This window comes from Mastacembelus armatus, chromosome 17 (assembly GCF_900324485.2).
Source record: "Mastacembelus armatus chromosome 17, fMasArm1.2, whole genome shotgun sequence".
Lineage (NCBI taxonomy): Eukaryota > Metazoa > Chordata > Actinopteri > Synbranchiformes > Mastacembelidae > Mastacembelus > Mastacembelus armatus.
In genome coordinates this window covers 21,109,115-21,129,769 of record NC_046649.1, presented here as the reverse complement: position 1 = coordinate 21,129,769, position 20,655 = coordinate 21,109,115, and the positions used below count along the sequence as shown (strand labels likewise).

The 20,655-nt window shown below is 41.0% G+C and overlaps 1 protein-coding gene across 6 annotated transcripts in view; it reads right to left on the bottom strand.

Moving 5' to 3' along the window:
• Positions 1–20,655, bottom strand: part of LOC113134012 (zinc finger E-box-binding homeobox 1-like) — a 61,002-nt gene that overhangs the window by 25,059 nt on the left and 15,288 nt on the right. For 2 of the 6 annotated variants that reach the window (XM_026313177.1, XM_026313181.1), the window contains exon 1: positions 18,816–18,912. The exons of 2 other annotated variants lie outside the window; for them this stretch is intronic. In XM_026313177.1, the coding sequence (XP_026168962.1) occupies positions 18,816–18,897 (82 nt within the window). In that variant the 5' untranslated portion in view covers positions 18,898–18,912. Of the gene's footprint in view, positions 1–8,866; positions 9,110–11,192; positions 11,211–18,815; positions 18,913–20,655 lie in introns of those variants that run through there. 2 more of the 6 variants (XM_026313182.1, XM_026313180.2) reach the window with 2 other exon arrangements.

Genomic DNA, 20,655 nt, shown 5'->3' with positions numbered 1-20,655 from the left:
CTGTGTGACAAGGCCACAGCTAGTTTGCTAAACGTGTGTGTGTGTGTGTATTGACCCAGTGCAGCTGTGCAGCATGGGACCTCTGCCAAGCCCCTAACAGACAATTACCCCACTGTGTGTGTGTGTGTGTGTGTGTGTGTGTGTGTGTGTGTGTGGCACACCAAACAGAGCAGTGTACTAAAGCTGTCTGTCTGCTACTAGATGTGACCAGACTTTAACATGGTGAGCAGCTGCAGATAGAGTCAGCCCACTTAAAGAGACAGTCACACATTTTCTTTTCCTCTATATCAAACATCTATGATAATGACTAGGAGAGGAATTCTGTATTTAAAGCCATGTCTATTATATTTCACCATTGGTTAACCTCTCACATATTGTTTTTGTCTATTATAGCATTAAATTATGGTAATAAATGCTCAAACTTTCCTGGAGCCCTTAGTGATGACATCCACATGTTTGTTTTGTCCAGGTAACAGTCCAAAACAGAGAAAAGCACCAAATCAGTATCAGTGCTGTTTGAAAGTAAACTTGACATTTGTAGCATTTGGGCTGTGGGTTGAATAAAGCAAGCAAATCCAAACACACAACCTTATTTGACATTTTATAGATGAAACACCTCACCAAGAAAGCAATCAACAGAATAATCAGAACTAAAAACACTTCATTCCATAATGAAGACATTTTCATAAATCCTATCGCCTCCAGCTGCGAAGGGGTTGTTTTTACTTGCAGCACTTCCTATTCTATAGAGACTGAACGTGTTTGAAGGGATTTCCCCTTCAGAATATACTGTGCCAGTTTACACCAGAATCTCAGAATCTTTAAAAGTGGAAGAACAGCATCCTCTTTCTGTTTTGTACTATAAACCTATCAACCATCAAATTGGCTGCGCACCAGACAGCCCAGAATTTTCTCTGCAACTGTGGAGTTTTAATTAGAAGTACAATAAATGTTAGAAATGTTAAAATGCTAGGTGTTTTTGAGTGCCTTCAAGGTTTAAAAGGACTACACCAGCATGAAAACAGCTCTTGTTGCACAACTGGAAGTTGTTACCCATGTAGGACTGAGTCATATTCCTGAGGTGTCTGTTAAAAGTCATGAGGTAAGACTGTGGCTGCGTCAGCCACATGGAGAGGAGAGGAGAGGAGAGGAGAGGTGCGGTCACTTATTTCCCTGGCATTCTGCACCAGGTTTCCATGCCCACCTTACTTTATATACACACCCACCAACAACCTCTGGACAAACACACACATTACAGAGCTATAAACACACTGGCTACACACACACACACACACACACACACACACACACACACAGGAAAGCCCCTCTCATTGCAGCCAGCAGTATCTGGGACTCTCCCCCAACTCCTCCTCTGTGGAGGCAGAACATCTGCCACGTCTATGTTCACATACACTGACTTTGGCAATGATTCAGGCCCTGTCACTTGTTGCACACCTCATTGTGTTTAAGATGTTTACTTTTGTTTATTGTTATTTAATAAGTAAAATGCACAATCGATTAATTCCATGCAATCTAGATAAAAACTCATTTTCCTCTGTAGTCCCTGAGCGATGTTCACCATTAGTTTTAAATGGATAAAACAGCCCATCAATCTACACTCTATCACCCATAATGATAAAGGGAAAACTTGTTAATTCAAGTGTTTGCAAATTTATTCCTGTTTGAAAACTCTCATTTACAAAAGGATTCACACTCCTAATCCAGTACTTTGTAGAAGCAGCAGTCAGAGCTTCGAGTCTTCTTGGATAAATCTCTAAAAGCTTTGTGCACCTGGATTTGGGCAGTTTATCCCTCAAGCTCCATCAGATTGGATAGGAAGCATCTGTGACTCAGTGACTTGCCCCAAAGTCACTCCAGTATTGTCCTGGGTGTTTGCTTCAGGTTCCTGTTGTGCTGAGAGGTGAACCCTTGCCCCCGTCTCAGGTCATTGTGGTGCAGATTTTCTTCAAGGCTGCATTCATCCTTCGTCAGTTCTGACCAGTCTTGGTCTACGCTGCTCCCCATGGGGATGGTGCTAGCAGGTGATGAGCAGTGCTCACCAGCCATAGTGTTTGGAGTTCACCCAACAAGTCCAAGCTTTATTTCATTCAGTTGAGAAAATCTTTTTCCTCCTGCGTCTTTAAATGCCATTTGGCAAGATCCGAACAGGCTGTCCTCTGCCGGCTACTCAAAGTGGCTTCTGTCTGTCAACGCTACCATAAAGTTTAGACTATGGAGTGCTGCTGACACAGACGCCCTTCTGGCAGTTTCTTCCATCTCTGGAGAGGACTTGTGAAGTCTAGAGTGACCGCTGGATTCTCGGTCATCTCCATCGACAAGGCCCTTTATCCCTCGTTATTCACTTCGGGCAGGTGACCAATTCTTGGCTACTCCAAACTTCTTCCATTTCTCTATGACTCAGGTCACCAGAGTCTTGGGAGAGCTCAGTATTTTAGAAATGGTCTTATATTGTGTACCTCATACACAGTTCGTTCATGGCTTGGTTTTGGTCCGGGCATGCAGTATGAACTGTAGGGCCATATATACACAGGTGTGTACCTTTCTAAACTATGTCTGAAGAGTTCGCTTTGCCACAGGTGAACGCTAAGATCTGACTTAAGACACATTCAAAGGATAAATAAAGTAAACAGGATGACAACAATCCAGAGGCCACCAGGAATTTAGCTTTTGATTTTTAACATCTTCCAATGCTATGTTTTATCTTTGTTATTAATGTTTAAAATCAAATGTGTAGATTAATGAGTAAAATGGTATTTTTTCATCAATATAAAGTGAAATATAATACACAGAGTGTTGGGGTCAGGAAAGAGGCTAGAATATTTTCTGAAGCCACTGTATCTGTGTGTGTGTGTTATAGTGAGAGAGAGGAAGAACCTCAGTGTGATGTGTGTGATTAATAACTGCACAGTGAATCTTTATAATTCAACCTGGTAAGTTACTGAAGCCTAACATGTCAGTGTGTGTGTGTGTGTGTGCGTGTGTGTGCGTATCCACAGAGTAATCAGGACTCTCCAGCTGCTTCCTGCTTGGCCCAGGTGCTCAATCAGACCCCATCAGACCTCCTCCACCCACCGCCCCTCCCCTCTCTGTGCACGGTTGGTCCCTCAGCATAGAATAGTACAAACTATAGAAAAGGTGCAGGCCTATGGTGAGAGAAATGAATGGGACTTTACCTAGAAAGTCTGTCTGCGGCTTGAGAAACACATAGTTTTTCTTTTTTATTTTGCTCTCTACAGATCCTGGCTGGTTGTTCCTTTCTGCCTCTAATTTATGCTAAACTAATCACCTCCTGGCTATATCCAAATATTTATGATACAAAAACCAACAAAAACACATTTTCCTCCTGTGCAATACAGTAAAAAAAAAAACATCAGTTTATGTAATTTTATATTCCTAGATCAAAATATATCTTAACTACCTAAAAAATCTATTAAGAAAGAGTTTCTGGATTATATAAGCAGAATGGACTCTACACGCTCCTACACACACTCCTACTGATGAAACACAACATGCTTGGTCTACATTTGTTGTGGACAAAGCAGTTTTGTTTGCAGAGACAGGAGAACAAATGACAAAAGACATTCCACAGAGTTCTGAATAAATACACCTTTACATCACATGGCAATAAAAACGAAAGCCAACAGGCTCCTAAGTGGCTCACTGTATTGCTCGACACAAAGCAGGCTGGCTTAGTTACTGTAAGCAGATAATAAAAAATAATTAACAATTAACGGTTATAACAAAATAATTAAACCATTAAACTGAAGGACACATAAACATTAGCAAGAAAAACAAGATATTCTTGGCATGTGATCTATTATTTAGCCCTGGCAGGTTACCAGACGGGTTCTTTTGACAGACTCTGACTACCTGCTCTACCTTCTTTAAGTGACTCTGTGTGAGAGAACTGTCACAAATCTGGGTTAGTCCCACTGAGATCAAGGATCCTCTTTTACAAGGTAGATCTCTTAGCACACTGCAATAAGAGCCACTGAGTTTAATAGTTTCACTTCAGTCTGGTGGGAAAAGAAAAAAACGAGCAGAAATTAATTTTTTTGTGACACAACAAAGCTCTTAAAAAGCTCAGTTTTTATTTAGCTTCAACTGCATCCTGGGAATATTTTGTAAATTCAGTCGACGTGGGTGGTGAGTAAGTCGAATACTAACTTTTTTTTTTTAGGACAAAATTGTCAAAAATAAAGTGAGGGGCAATATTAACAGACACAAACTGCTGATACAACAAAGTCATCAGTAAATCTGTGCTAATTAACTAAAAGGTGGTGCAAATTCCAAACATCAATTTGCATCGGGGGTCCTTGTACAGTACCTGCCAAACAAGCTGCTAACACATAATGTTGTGTCAGGTTAAAAAGGTTTCTCTAGACACAACTAATTAGATTTACCTGGGCATGCAGCTCCTGGACAGTATTTCAAGGGAAAAACACTGAGTCTAATATATCATGTTCCAAACCAGGAGATTCTGTTACGCCTCAAGTGACCCAGCCCTGGATGTTACCGGTCCACTGCACCGGTTTTAACTAGAGGACTTTAAAATGCATGTAATATTTGTAGAATCATTAACTTTATACTCAACCACTCAAACTAAATCAAAATTTCATGTCTACATTAAAGCATACAGGAGGCAGAAAGGAATACATTTCAATATAAAAGGGCCTCTTTATGATGATTTAGAACTTAATGGCCACTATATCATGCTTTGTTTTCATTTACTCTGTGTCTTTTAAAGTTGCAGCATGTTGGAAATCAAATTTAAAACTATTTGAGCAGAGCTTCTCACAAAAAACCCCTCTTAAAATCAAGCTGCAGGCCTGAAATGACTCTTTCCAAACTTCACAGATGTTACTGAGTGACTTGTGGGTGATGGGTGATACAGCACTGTGGCTGATGTCATTTCCCCAAAGCTCCTTTTAGTGCGAGTGCAGCTGACTGGACTGTGATGACACTATACCTGAGAAAATGACATCACTGCTGCAGCCTGAGTGTACGAGGGTGTTAAAGCAGTGACGGATTAAATGAAGCGTGACTGGAGTATTAATGAAATTTTTTACTTCAGCGTTTTAACGATCGAAGTAGAAATTACTATAACTTTGAATTTACTGCACTGGAACATTTCACTTTGAAACCCGTCTTTGAAACTGAATTTATTATTTCAGATCTGAACAGACGAAATGCCAAAGATAGGCCATTATTTGCTTCCATGTTTAACTTCCACACTGCAATGTTCATTTGCAGGTTTATGGGACTTTTATATTGTTTAGTGATTAGCTCGATAATAACCTCTGAAGTGTGATGGACACCAGGTAATCTCTGTCTCTTCAGTTATACGTGTCTGCATCACAAACATATGACAATGATAAATGTCTGGTGGATGTTGTTTAAGATGAACTCCATTTTGAGAGCGCTAATGTGCATCAGGTTAACGATGCAGACATCGGTTCATGCTGTATCTGTGTATGTGAGCGTGGGTGTGTGTGTGTGTGTGTGATGAGTCACACTCTATGGGGGGTGCCAGTACACCAGGGTATTACATAACATTTCTAGCTCTGATCTCACTTCTGTTACAGCTGCCTGGAAAAACACAGATTTGACTGCACCTCTGCAGTCAAATAACACATCTAATAAACCGGAGTTCATCAGTGAGTCATATTAACACTAATGGGTGAGGAGGTTTGGACCGAAGCTGCTTGAGGGAATGGGTTTTATATAAAAATCCTCTTGTCTCATTAGTCTTATATTAGTGGAGCTTCAAGTTAACTGAGATGCTTCTTTCTGAATTCTGATTCTGACAGATCTGGATATTTCCCTGTACAAATAAATGGATCAAACCTACAGAAAGAACTCCAAACTGTCTTCTGATCAGCAGTGAGCGAGCGCTGTTTATTGAAAGCTGGTCTCGTCAACACAAAATCATTTCCTCTTTTGTCCTTTTCATAAAAAAGTTTCACAGATCAGCCACAGTGGGCAACATAATTAAACCAAAAATGTGCAGCAGTGATTTGACTGATATGTACACGGCCTCAAGTGAACTGCTGGATATTTGAGGCGCTGATGTATCTGCAGTACGTCTGTACTGCGAATGTAACAAATCATAATTAGCAACAAAACAACCAAAGAAAGTTCATATCAGACAAAAGAAGTCCTCTGTGGTAAAGCAAGTGGTCAGATACAGACTATAAAAGAAAATAACTTGGACAAACTGGCCTCAATAGGAAGTACAGGACTAAGAGAAGCCAGGTGGTTTTCAATACTTAAAGCAACTTGAAGCAAATCCTCAAAAAAAAAAAAAATGCAATTTCACAGATGAAAGCATGTAAAACTCTCTTGACATTTACAGTAAGTACTACAGATATGAAAAATGTTGGGGAAATGATTAGAGTAACAACAAACAATGACAGAAATGTCTGCTTCTATCCAACTAATGCTTCTGGCTTCCGTTTAGCTTAGGAGTAAGTCAAACTGTAACTGAAGCTTTGTCGGCACAGAGTAGCTGCAGATCAGAGTTTGAATGTTTCCTGAATTGAAACACAGAGACAACATTTTCAGATCTGCTTCTGTTTCAACATTAACACTATAAGCTAAATGACAAGAATGAGAAAACAGGAACTTCATTTTAAAGTCCATGATGCACATTCGTGTTTAGTGAAGCAGGTAAGATGCATACTGTACTAATACATATATATATATATATACAGTGTATATATATATATTTATATATATATACAGTACTAAGAGAATGGAAAACTGCTTCTGTGAGTGGAGATCTGCAGTGAAAAGCAGAGTCTCGTAGCCCGACTGAGCCAGTGTTATTTAGATGCATCAGCTAAATGCATCTTTGACATTCACCTGCCACACTGACTTACCGCTGCCTGCCTGACAAAACACACACACTCCATCCGCTGCGTGTGTGTGTGACAACTGTACGATCAGCAGGATCTAATGCTGTCTGACAACAACTGGGTCACACGCAAACACGGTGCTGTTAGGAATTTACTCCCACATGGATACAGTCGCTTCAGGAGGCGTTCATTTTTTGCACACTTTTATGTGTTGTAGATTTAACTTTAAAAGGAGAAAACTGACACTCAAAAACCTCTGTCAAAGAAAAATCATGTTTTTAGATTTCTTTTTTTGCAGTTAGATCAAAATCAAGAGCTGGACTAGTCAGACTCTTTGCTGTGGCCTCTAAATTGTACATCCTGTTTGTTTTAATTATCCTTGAGACATGTCTGGGACTTGATTACAGCACATCCATGACAAACTGAACCAATTGGACATAGTTTAGAAAGGTACATTTTTGTGTATAAGGTCATGCAATTCACACTGCCCATCAGGACAAAACCCAGGCTATGAAGGAACTGTACAGACGTCAGTGACCAGGGAAAGGGTCTAAAGTGTTTCTAAAGATCTGTGTGTTCCTGGGGTCACAGTGACCATTTTTATATAACAGATTTCAGTTTTGATGTTAAATAAATTAGCTAAAATATTTTTGAGCACAGACTGATGGGAAACATTCTGTCCATTTCGTTTCTGTTTCTGGAGCTGCTGTACACAGACGTTCAGTACAAGCAAACTTTGACATCCACGTCAACAAATCACAGTCTAACCTTGTCATGTATAATACAATACGTCACATTCTCTCTTCACCAACACACACAGCTCTGGTTCCACGACAGGAGGTGTGTAAGCTCCCTCTCTTGGTTACAAATATAACCTTGATCACTTCCAGTAAGCAGATGACAACCGGAAGTGACATATGGGTAGGTGGGGGGTGAGTAGTGAGTGGTCCTTCCTGTTTGCCTTAGTTCCTTCCCTCCTCCTGTCTTCACCTCTCGGCCCCATCCTCCACTCTTAACTGTGTGCTGGCTTCATAACATTAGTGATTAATGGGCATAACAGGTACAGTTTCACACTTGTTGTGATATTCTTACCCCGCAATGACAATCTGCAATGCAGATTACATTAAAGTGGTGTGTCACAAGTAAGATGTGAAAGGCCTTATGATTTAATTTTGACTCTGTGGGTAATGACTGGGTATAATTTCCTACTTTAAGCAGCATCAACATTTAAGTACATCTGAGTGAAATATGAAGGGTATATATTATCTGCAGAGCACTGAATGGTTGATGGGTACAGTGGGAATAAATGCAAGAACACTGTTGATTTTATTTACATTGCAGTGCAGATCGCAGGTAAAAACACAAACCAAATGACTGTAATTTAGGGTTTGGGTTAAGGTTAGTACAACCAGTTTCTAGGTTGAACTAAAGGTATTTACTGAAACTGAGTATTGATCTGATAGCAGTGCTCTCAGTTTCAAATTTTAAATCTGTGAAATGACGCTGATGTTGTGGCACAAAACCTGTAATTGTAATCAAATAAACACAGTTTATGACATTGTATTCAGTACCACTTCATGGGTGATTCCTCATATGCATAGTTAGGTCTGTATTGCAATGAAACCACTCCACCACATCAGGCTGGTACATAACTATGTGAAATGTGAGCGAAAGTCCCACTTGATATCAGCTTTCACATGCAGTGGTGAAGCTTATATTTCCCCATGTCCTGTCAAAACCAGCCAACCTGTACCTGCAGTGGCTGGAAAGTCTATAATCAGAATTTATATATAGTCTTATTGGTATTGAACTAATTTAGAACAAAATGTATATATAGACATTTAGATCATTTACATTTTTTTTAAATGAAGAGGGGTTTGCGAAAAATGTATTTGCTTAATAAAAGTAATTACCATAGAAATACAGTATGATACATACTGTAGGCTTTAAATATAAAAACACACTTCAACCTATGTACATATACTTACACATAGGTGAATCCAAAGTCAACAGAAGCCTGTGCAGTAGAGTTGGACATACCTCTCCTAAGACCTCAAAACAAAACACACTGAACTGCACTAAAAATATCAAAAAACTAAAAAAAAAGTGTAACTTTGGTTTTCACACCACAATTAAGTATCTGATTTTTTAAAACTAGTCCTAATAAGCAGTGTCAACAAGAAAACCTGTAAGACCAAGACTAAGACAAAACCTCTCGTGCTGTTTATCAGCTCATAGACAAAATCACCTGATGTGACAAAGTACAACAGAGAGCAGGACGGGTCTCTAACTGGTTTCTGGCCTAATGGAGCGATTCCTTTCTCGTTTGTCACCTGCTCACTTCTGATTCACATCTAGGAAATGAGAAGAACATCAGTAATAGCGCCAGGCGGCTGGTGGAAACTCCCTGCTGCCAGTCCAGGTCTTTTAAATGCATGGGAGGAGAAACAGAAGTACTCACTTCAAAACAATGACTACCTAAGAGCCTGCAGCCTCGGTGTGAGAGAGCATGTCTTTCTATGGTTGTGTGCACACGGTTTTGCTTAAAACCATTTTCACCAGTCTCAGGGACTTACAGGTATGTTTAGAACTAGATTCACAGTATATTAGGGTTAGGATTAGGGTTCGGGTGAGGCATTTAGTTGTGATTTTAAGGTTAGGAGGTTAAGAGGTTGGCGAACGCATAGTCGGTTTCCTCACAGTATGGGTGAGTGCATGAGAAAAAGAAAGAGGCACCGTGTATAATAGGCGAATGACGGATGAAGCGGGCACACAGTCAATCACATAACCTGTGCTGTCATACTCATAAACTCCATCCCTCACATGCACATCGGCATACACACTCTCCAGCTCACTTACACACACACACACACTTGTCCTTACTCATAAAGCCACTCTGGCAGGGCGTTTCCCAGCTTCGTTCACCGCAGTCGCTGCAGAGCTCATGCTGTAGCTTAAATTTAATTTAATACTACAGTACATGCATTAATCTGCTGCATGAGACACACACACATACACACTCTAATCTTCTCTGCCAAAAGGCCATCCATACCAGCTCCACACCTGGATTAAAGGGTTTTCTACAGTACCGGTAATCTATCATGGATGATTTATTGTGTACAGCCACTGCTTGTACATTGCACTCACTGGGTTTTACCTCCTGCGTGTCAATTAAGGCGGTGATCAGTGCAAGGGTGCTGACAAAGGCTGACACACTCACAGTTTATTGGTGTGTTTCCATTCACCAATATTTATGCCACTTTTAATTTGAGTGTGAATGCCAGGAATTCAGAAAAACCTGAAATATCGTAAGCATTTTTTACGCTTGGCTGAAATGAAAAGGTTGTTGCAGTGAAAACAAACTACAATGAATAAATCATGATATATCCCAATCATGTCACATAAACGTCCACTTGAGAGACAACAAAACAGCAGCAGACCAAAACAGATCTGTGCCCCATCGCAGTCTATCAGAGTTGGGCTCTGATAGACTGCGATGGGGCACAGATCTGTTGATATATTGAAAATGCAAAAAAAAAAAAAAAATCAGTTTCCTGTCACCGAGGGTGAAGGAAACCTGAAAACATCTGCATGTTGGTAACTGACGATACCTAACAAAGATGAGAGTTTAGAATTTCTGGGGAACATTGCCAATTTCAGATTTTCTAACATTTTCTAACTAAGTTTAAGTTTGTCTAAGTTTGAGAATTTTCTGATAAACCACAGGAAAGACTCACATTTACAACTTAAACAGCATCAGTACAGATACACACATCTGATGTTGGAGACAGTGGGTCAGCAGAGGCCAGGAACATTATTGTGGACTCCTTCACCACTGCTGCTGTATTTAATCCCATGACACCTTGGAAATACTATTTAGGACAAATATTGTATCTGATGGGCTCTCTGCTGGTGTAACATCAGTCACCTATGAGTAAGAGGCTAGCAGGCTAATCGCAGTGATGCAGTCTGCCTGCCAGTCTGACCCACTTCCCTGCGGTTTGACAAACAGCCTGGGGAACAAGAGACTGGATTTTGGTGAAATATCTCTTTAATAGCCTTCTGAGTCTGAAGGCTTAGATGGAGGACAGGTTTGAGGGCAGGACCCGAAGTCAAGCAGAAAATAGCTCAAGGAGATACATGCATATATGTGTGTGTGTGTGTGTGTGTGTGTGCTGTCTCAAGGCTGCCTCACCAAGAATAAGCGATTAAGAGAAGCAGGACTGACCCCGTTTTGTAGTATTCTCTGAAGCAGACCCATGGGGATAAACAGCTAGGGAAGTTACATAAGCTCCTCTCCCAGAAGACACTCACATAGACAGCATAAGAGCCACTGTCACAATCACAGAAAGTCTGAGTGGCTGTACTGTCTTAGCACACGCACTGCTGGAGAAACAATTCATGCCAAAGCCCTGTGAGATAAAGCAAAAAGAGGCAGACATGGGGATAAGTTATGGATCTGGAGCGTCCAGCAGACAGTAACCAGCTACAGGCCCCCCAGGAACGAATTCTGCTGGATTCACTAGTCAGACCAGTTCTGAAAACATCAGGCGCAATAGGTTGGCTGACAAAGATTGAAAATCAATCTGATGGCTTGAGTTTCCATGCCAGGGGCCACACAGGAGCCCAGACAACCAGGGAGCGACTGATTCAATTTGCCTAAGAAGCCCAGCTGTTACTCACAGAGAAAGAAAAGGAGAGAGGAGCTGTGTCTATGTGTGTGCACGCCAGGAAAAACTGCTATACTAGCACTTTCTTTCCTCTCTCTTTCTTTTGTAATTCCATTTTTATGTAGCCACCACTTTGGCAGACATGAGATTGGAGACTAAGACATTAAATCTTGTTGGCTTGCTAAATGAATGTGTGCATGCTCTTTCACAGTGCTTAGGCGCATGACATGTTATATATTATCCATACATCACCTGCATGTGACTCTTTGATTTCATTATGGCCACAAATAGACTGCAGTGCATGCACAGCATCACCTGCAGTAAACTAGTTCCTTTCAGAAAGCTGTGTAACACTCATTTCCTCATTCCTCGCTTCTTGAGTGATAGCAGTACTGCACTCTGCAGCATATAGACTAAAGTTTACCCCCATTACACTCTAACATAGTACAGTTCAACTTTTATTTTGACACACTGAAAGACAACTTGCCTGTTACAAAGCATAACACAACACATGGTTTCTATGAGTTGTTAATAATGAATCTCCCACTGCAGTTTGTGGCCAGTTGCCCACCATTCTTGCTTACTGTACACTTTTGCCTTTGCTGAACTTTTTTGGAGGCACATCTGTGGTTCTGGCAATGTCCCATCATCCCATTTTCCAGACTAGTGTACTTGGCTGAGACACAGCAAAGATGTTTATGAAAAGAGTTTGACAGAAACAAAATATGAGATTTAATGCATGGTTCAAATGGGTTGGTCAACATGTCGTAGCAATGTGCTAGCCATGTTTAGCTCATAGAAGAGATGCATGTTACTTGCTATCATTAAAAAAACCACAACTGTGCATGTGTGATGTCACATCCTGTCTCAGTGTGAAGTGTGGCTGAAATGTCTTGGATGGAATTCAAATGTGACCACAGCTTTTAGGATAAATTGTGTGGCACTAAAGGATTTTGGAAAACAAAGGTGATGGCAATAAAGATTCTAAACTGCGCTAAGTAATAATGTGGCACTATTACACTTTGACTCCTTCACTTTATGTTCCCCACAGAGCGGTGAGTCTCTCCACTACTCTTAACCTTACTTTCCTGAAGAGTCCAAGTCACTTCGATGACCACATCACAAATGTGGCCGACACACTGACACATACAAAGACGTACATACAAGCACAATAGTGCAGGACTGGGGAACCACATGTCCATCTTTGCAGCAATCCCCTGCAGTGGCCCTTCAGTGAAACAGTCTAAAGGACCCTTCTATGTGTTTACTGAAAACACTGTTTCAGAGCTCAGGCTAATTATGTTTCAGCGCGGATGAGAACTGGCACCCGGAGCAGAAGAAGGTCAGGGAATACAGAGGACTCACAGCCTTAGAGCAAGACCACACTGCAGCATGCTGCCTTCCAACATTTGTTTAATGCCACTTACACAACTTAGAAAATCCTGGTTCATATTGCATTACTAATAGTAAAGGTATGGAGGGTTTTCTGTAGTGAATCACCAATTCAAATCTGGGCCAAAGCTGCTGTTGTGATTTTTTTTTTCCTTAGCAACAGATTTCCCTGCTCTGTTCTCTCATGCATTCAGATCAATAAATGTGATTAACAAGGCCAGACCTGCTGCTTTCCATTCTGCTTGATGCACATACAATACCTTCATTTTAGAGGATGAGGTCAAGTCTTCCCTTTTGTATAGTTTACAGATTTTACAGGTTATAGGTTACTGAAGGACACAGAGGAGTTTAAATGAAAATATACAAGATTCCTCCTAAAGTACTCGCTCCAAGATCCAGTGTATAGGATTATACTTCTTAAATTCATTCCAAAGTATTCCTTAGTGCCATGCTATTAGTGCCTCTGTGCTTTCTGTTTCTAGCAAACCTTATGTCTTATAGGTAGGTCTAGATGGCAACACAACCAGCATCTCCCAGCCTAAAATATGACTTGACATCAAGAGCTACTAACACACATCAGTGAAGATTCAGTAGGTGAACATGGCATGCAGCTAATGTCCAGCAAGGTTTCCAACAGCCTCTGTCCTCCCACCAGTGAGCAGCCAGACCAGAGGCCAGAAAGGAGAGAGTGCAGCGAAGCTAAGAGCCACGCTGTGCCAATCAGTGCTAAGGAGGTCAGAAAGGTCAGTACCCGGCCGCTGGCACCCATTGACTAGGAACGAGCAGTGACAAAGCATGGAGAGGCCACCTCATGAGGGGAGGAGGAATAGGCAGGACAGGTCACTCTGCTGATGGGGGGGAGGAGAAACTCTGAGCACATGGCCTTTTGTCACATGATGCACAGGCAGGCGGAGTAAAGAAAGCAGGGCAGCTAGTGTGTGGTTGAAATGCAACAATGCATAGAGCTGGAGCTGCTCCTGAACCCAGTCATTTGAATATAAATCAGTTTATCCAGCAGCAGATGCAGAGGGATCCTTCCTGGTGGCATCAGCACAGACACAGCAGCAGCATCACATGAGGTATTAAATTCCAGCTTGAGCAGCCAAGCCATCTGCCAAAATGTGTTGGAAACCTCACACACTCGGTCTCAAACTTGAAATTACAATCATTTTAAGCAACCACCCGCTTTGAAATTCAAGTATTAAACAGGAGCCATGTGTTTTTCACATGGATAGCTACTAACCAAGACAAACATCACCGACACAGCGTGTTAATCTATGCACAGAGTTCCTGCTTTACTGCTCTTGTCACACTGGCCGAAATCCAGCTAACTAGCACCTGCTGAACCAGACAGCATCAATTCTTCAAAGCAAAGAAAATGTAGTAAAACTTGCAGCTCACTGGGCTGCACAGCAACCACTTTTACACTGTACACAACAAAATGGTTTGTACGCTACAAGCTATAAGTAACACTGTCAGAGTCTGTTAGTAAGTGAAACAGTTCGGTCTCAGGTACATCCAGGTTTTATGAACACATACTGTACAGTTAGGTGTGCTATTTGTGTAGACACCTGATGATTAAAATCTTTCTTGCCCTGTTATCCAACACTAGCCTTTAATTTTCCACCATGTGTCAGTCTCCTCTCTGATTAAATAAATGTATTTTCATCTTTTGTTTTGTAGTTACAGTTTGATAGTTGATTTAAATTTAAAGGCCTATTAGAAAGTTTGTCCGTCAATGAATTTGTGAGTAGGTCACCTTGCCTTAAAAGGGTTCTAACAGACTCCATAAAATGTGATGTGCTCTGCCAGTGGAAAACGCATATTTCAGGGTTTTCCCTACAGTTATAAGACTTAAGTGTTTTTATGCACTGCCTTGGTAACTGGCCAAATGCTGTAACAATGTCAGCCTTTATCACCTTTACTATGTTCCTCCCTTTCCTTTTACCAGTAAACCAATTAAGATATTCTTCTCATTTTTATCGAATGAATGTCAGTTAACTACAGATCCATTCACATTGAGGCTGGTTTTACTAATGTCATTTTGTGAGGAACATCATACTGAGAAAGATTACTTCAGGACATAGCCCCTATTTCATACTTGTTTTACTGAGTGTAGTGTAGTAAACTATAACCTGGCTTGTTTTATTATAAATACTGTAATATCGCTCCACTGTGTGATCAATCAATTGTTCTAATGTGAGCGATGACTTTAAATTCACATTTTGGTCAAATCCCTCTCAGGCCAGCAGAGCTTTAGTGGAAAGCTGAGAGGCCTCTAGTATATCAGCCAGAAACCCGTGTAGGTTTCTTCAGCTTTCCATACAAACAGATTCTGTGTCAGTTTGTGTCACATTGGCCTGTTTTCTATTTTGTTGATTCATGGATACAGATTTATTTTACTCTTTCAGTTTAACCCGAATCATTCAGGAAATGAACATTAGCTAAACGCTTAAAATGTCACCATAAAAACACACAAACAGCAAAAAGTCTGTCTGTCAGACCTGGTGCACATCTGGAGCGGGAAGTCCTGTGCCAAGCTTATTAGCCCCAGGTTGCTGTGAAATGTGCCTACGCAACACTCTCTGTTACCGACAAAGTAAACAACAAACAGGCACACATGCAGCGGATGACACTTTTTTAAAGCATCACAGCTACTGGAGCTTTATTTGTTTTTCAGCAACCCCGTAGGATCCTGTGTTGTTCTGCAGGCCTGACAGATCCTGGTGGGAGCAAATCTGGGTCATCACTGTGTTTTGGATGCTCAGCATTACTACTTCACCCAGCAGTTTGACAACACTGTAGCACTGCACCTTTCATGCAGCGCTCCAGAGCTATTCCCTGCCTTCACAGTGAAAACGACAGAGTGATAAATCAGCTGTGTCAAGCTTGTCAGGCAGAACTTTTCAATCACGGGTTGTCAACAGGTAATCACATTCCACTGCTTTCTTGTTTCCCTGCCACTCTGTACTAAACATCTAAAAGGAGAACATTCATAGAGCAGTTTATCACTGAAGTGGATGTCATGTTCTCAGGCTGGTTATAATAAATCACTAAATTAATTGCATAAGCCGATGGGCAAAAGGTAATAGTAAACAGTGAAATTGCCAGATTTGTCTATTAAAAACTCTCTGCACAACACTAAGCAAAGGTGTATAATTCTTTTTCCACTTTTTCTTTGCACATTTTAGTTTTCTGACATTTAGAACTATTTTTGCAGCCTCCCATATTCTTAACTTATTTTAGCCTTCGTACAATGTTGTTTGGCTTTATACTGTGTGCGTATTTCACACCGCATTGTCTACCATGTTGGCCGAGTGAATTCACCCGGTAAAATTAAATTAAACAACTAAAAATCTTCATTCCTTGCTTCAGCAAATACTAAACTCTGAACTTCTCTCCAGTTCTCCAGCGAGTGGAAAAAAATCAGAGGGCTGTGATTACACTGGATACTTTCCATTTGTATGAACGTGTACTGGGCTGTAGCTGCAGAGCTTGTGTGCTGAATAAACTTTCCTTGGATAAAAAAAGTACAGCAATGTGACATAATACCTTGTGGTTGTCTAAAACTGTAAGACATTAGAAAATGAAAGCTGGACCAGTCCAACCATGTAATTACAGGGTGGATATTACCTACAGCATCAGCCTCTGGTGTTTCAATCAAACAAATGTGATACTTTTGCTGTACTTTTTTGCAGTTTGAGAAGAATCTCAGTGGCGGGGCTCAACTGCATGCAGCGGGTTCTCAGAGTCAGCCACCTATGTTGTATTTGACAACACTGAGTTTTCTTCTGTTTGCCACGTCATTCACTGCTCCCTGGGTTGATTCATGACGTACTGTTTTCTGTGTACCAAGCTGCATGTCATTTGTGAATACACCTCTCCCAGTCAAATTATCTTCCCTCTTATTGTACTTAGTCATTCAAGTGATTGTAATTTTGCTAATGATGCCACTGAGAAATGGCAGGCTAATTACTTTTTCAGAGCTTGTTCCGTATCATAAGAAAAAACTGGACAGATGACAGCACAGACACTGACTGTCTAACGTTTTATCAGAGTTAAAGTGATTAATTAAATATTAAAAGAATAACTAAATAACTAACAATCATCAGTGTTTCATCTGTTGATTATCTTCATTAACTCTTCAGTCTGCAAAATGTCACAAACTCTGCCCTTAAAAAACCCTGAAATTATGTCATGAAATTGCTTATTTTGCCTAATGGTCTAAAATCCAAAGACATTTAATTTACTTCGATATAAAACGACAGGCTTGGACTTGAGGGAAGTTTTTTTTGTTTTGTTTAACCACACAGTTCCTGATTGTTTATCTGTAAACTGACCAATTGATTAATCATCTAATTTCAACTCTAATTTTAACCAAGCAATTAATTCATTAATCATGAAAACAATCGGCAAATTCACTGGTAATGTAAATCAGGGGTTTGGTGGTGAGTGGAAGGAAGGACTTTGTGGGATGAGGAGACTCTTAAACAGCTGTCTTCAACCCCATGCCCCTTCAACCACCCAACCCACTGAAGTGTCCTTGTCAGTAAATCCCTACATGATGCAGAGAGGTTGTTATGCAGCTGATCCTGACCTGTGACCTTCTTGAGTAAGTGTAGGAATTCTCTAACAGGCATCAATCAAGTATTAGACTGGACATTACAGAACAAAGAGACCTGCCCAGGCCCTTAGGTGGACCGATATGCATGTGCCATGTCCTCTTCATGCTGTGGGTTCAGTACAGCATATGACCTTTAACACATGCCCCAACCCCCTTACGCTGTCTCACGTCTTTCCTGTCACTCGACACTACAAGTGGGGGTGGGGTTGTTCTGTGGTAGGTGCAATGTTAATATCCTTGCTGAGTGGAAAACCTCTGCATCAAACCAGCAAAAGAAAACACTCTAACAAAAACAAGGTTTTCGGAGAAATACTGTTGATACTTGCCTTCTGCTGTTTTTCTGCTTTGCATGTTAATATTGTATCTGCTGACCTTCCCTCCAAGGCAGTCGGGGTAATCGCACTAGAAATGTCATTCAAGTTCACCTATTAAGCCTTTAATCACATGTAACACTCTGACTACTACTCCATGAGTCTCACCCTGTCTGCCACAGCCTTGAAGACCATTTCTAATGTAATGATTATCATAAAATATAAGGCGACAGACAGAGCTTCAGAGCCGCTCAATTGACAGCACAGTGCAGAGCAGAGGCCACTGTTTCACCTTTGTTTCAGTCCACGCCTTCATTTTCCAGACATGCTGTCTTTACAGTTCGTGATGTATTTAGTACTTATTTAATATACATTAGGATTTCTCTTTCACTGGAGTGAAAACAAGAATAGGTTTAACCATTCTGCTGATGATACACACGATCTATAAACTACAATTAACAAACTCGCCACCTCGTCTGTCTCTGTGGAGACTCAGCCAAATCCAGACTACAAAACCTTGTTGTGAAGGGGTGATAAGCTCCTAGCATCCCTGATGTGGCATTGCATGTTTCACAGTGGGCACAAAGCAATCCCCAGACATTTAATAAAGATCATGGGGTAGCAGAAAAACTTAATATATCCAGTGATATGTTGGTGTTACTTTTAAGCCATAAGTCTCTTTCATTCGCCTTGTTTTAAGCAGCATGTTTGACAAAATTTGTTTTTTCATCTGGAAAATAAATTGAACTGATCTTTACGTTGGTCACAGTGAGTTAAAACAGGAACAAAACATTTCTATCTTATCAATAATAATCACTGTTGGCTCTGATTTATGCTTCAGCAGGTACCTTTGCACTGCTGTGGTCCTGATCACATACTCAGTAACACCTCAACCACATTTTCCTGCTATGGTCGCCTGCTCAGTATTCACATCACATACCCTCTCTGCCTGGCAGAAAATTCCTTGGGAAACAGGTCGCCGAATTGTCGACTTTCGCTGGTTCCAAAGAACTGCTTGGCATCAGTTAAAGCTGAGCTCTGTGATGTGCAAAACATGACATCTGTGTGTTTCGCTGTGTGTCTGTAAGAGGTTGCTGCCTCTGCAACACAAGCTACCTGTGGGGGAAGTGTGTATTGCCCTGAGCAGTTTCTGTGTCTGTGCTATGGTTCACTAGGCTAGGCTATGCTAAACTAAGCACTTAGCTTAACACTTGACTAAACAAGCCTCGTGTGGGGCCGCCCTGAGCTTCAGGGTAAACGTGCCATTGCACACGTTTTGAGGTATCACTGTCATGTCAAAAATGTTCCTGGAAACACTGCTGACCTTGACTTTCTGTCCAGAACGGGGTCAACTGTAAGGTGACATCACTCAAAATGTAGATAAATATTTGATGCCAGTTCGCCGACTGAAAGCGATCATACAGGTTCTTTAAGGGCAGAGTGATGAAGAAATCCTCTGACTTGGTATACCAATCTGGTTATCCACCACCATAACAAAACCACACGCACAAGAAATAAGACCACACTTCACTTTTTTAGCAAGTGAGCTACTCAGTAAAATGAGTCTGAGGTGTGTGCTTAATATAAACTGACAAAAGCGTCATAGTCACAAATGCTTTGTGTAGTTTTATTCATTCATTTTCCCTCCTGCTTTGCCTCCTGGCTGAGGAAGGTGAGGTTGGAGGCTCTGTATTACTCCTGTTCTTGCAAAGTCACACGTTTGAGTAATTAAATCTCTGAACGTTTTCAAATCCACTCCAGACATCTGTGTCTTTATGTAGTAGCAGTTGCGACTGTTTACTTAGATATGCTTTATTATAATGAAAAAAGAAATCAGAGTGCTGCATTTACATACAGATCAGTCAATTAGACTACTGCCAAATGAAAAGAGCAACTGTCAATTTAAAAAAGCATCGTAAACAATATTAGTCTACTTCTACGTCTCAAAATAAAATGATCACAGCGAAGTCAAAGCTTCCTCACAAATGAAGCCTTTATGAATGGGTCTGTGTATCCTGTCACCAGCCTAATTCCATAATCAGAACACAGATGGAGAACGGACAGAGCTGAAGCCTCCCCCTCTCTTCACCACTAACAATATCTCCATCTTCTAAATCCAGCAGGCTCCTTCACACCATCCCACCATCTTACATCACATTATTTAATCAGACTACTGTATTTTTGGCACCACTGGCACAAAAGCCACCCATTTACTGTATGTCAAGAGTTGGCAGCTACTGTGGCGAGCTCTGCAGGCAGCTCTCTGGCACGTAGCCTCGATTGGCACAGCAGTTCTGTCCTCACTAAATGAAGACCATGACGCTGCCGTCTGGATGCCGGATGGCTAGCTAGCCCGCTTTGAACGGCTGTCAGAGAGGGGAGCGTCAAGCTGAGAGACGAGACTGTCTGGGTACCTGAGAGCTGATCTAGATGCTCTTTCCTCGATGAAGCTGCGTGCAAACAGATCAAATTCCTTTTTGCATTAAACTCTTATTCTGCCGATTTTATAAAACTCCTCCTGGGCACAAGAAAAATTGAGCAGCCCCTCTTTGTGCAAACTGAAAATACTGGTCTGTTTTGAGAGCATAATGAGATGCTAACCTACTTTTCCTTTACAGGTGTGTTTAGGGAAAACATTAAAAATAAACAACACAAGGCTGTTCTGTGCGTGGTATAGGCAATAAAAAACAAAAGCGTAATCCTAAGCCTGCAGGCGTACAAAGCAAACTCCCCAGATGTATATGCAGTCTGTGAGTGAGTGTATGTGTGTGTCTGTGTGT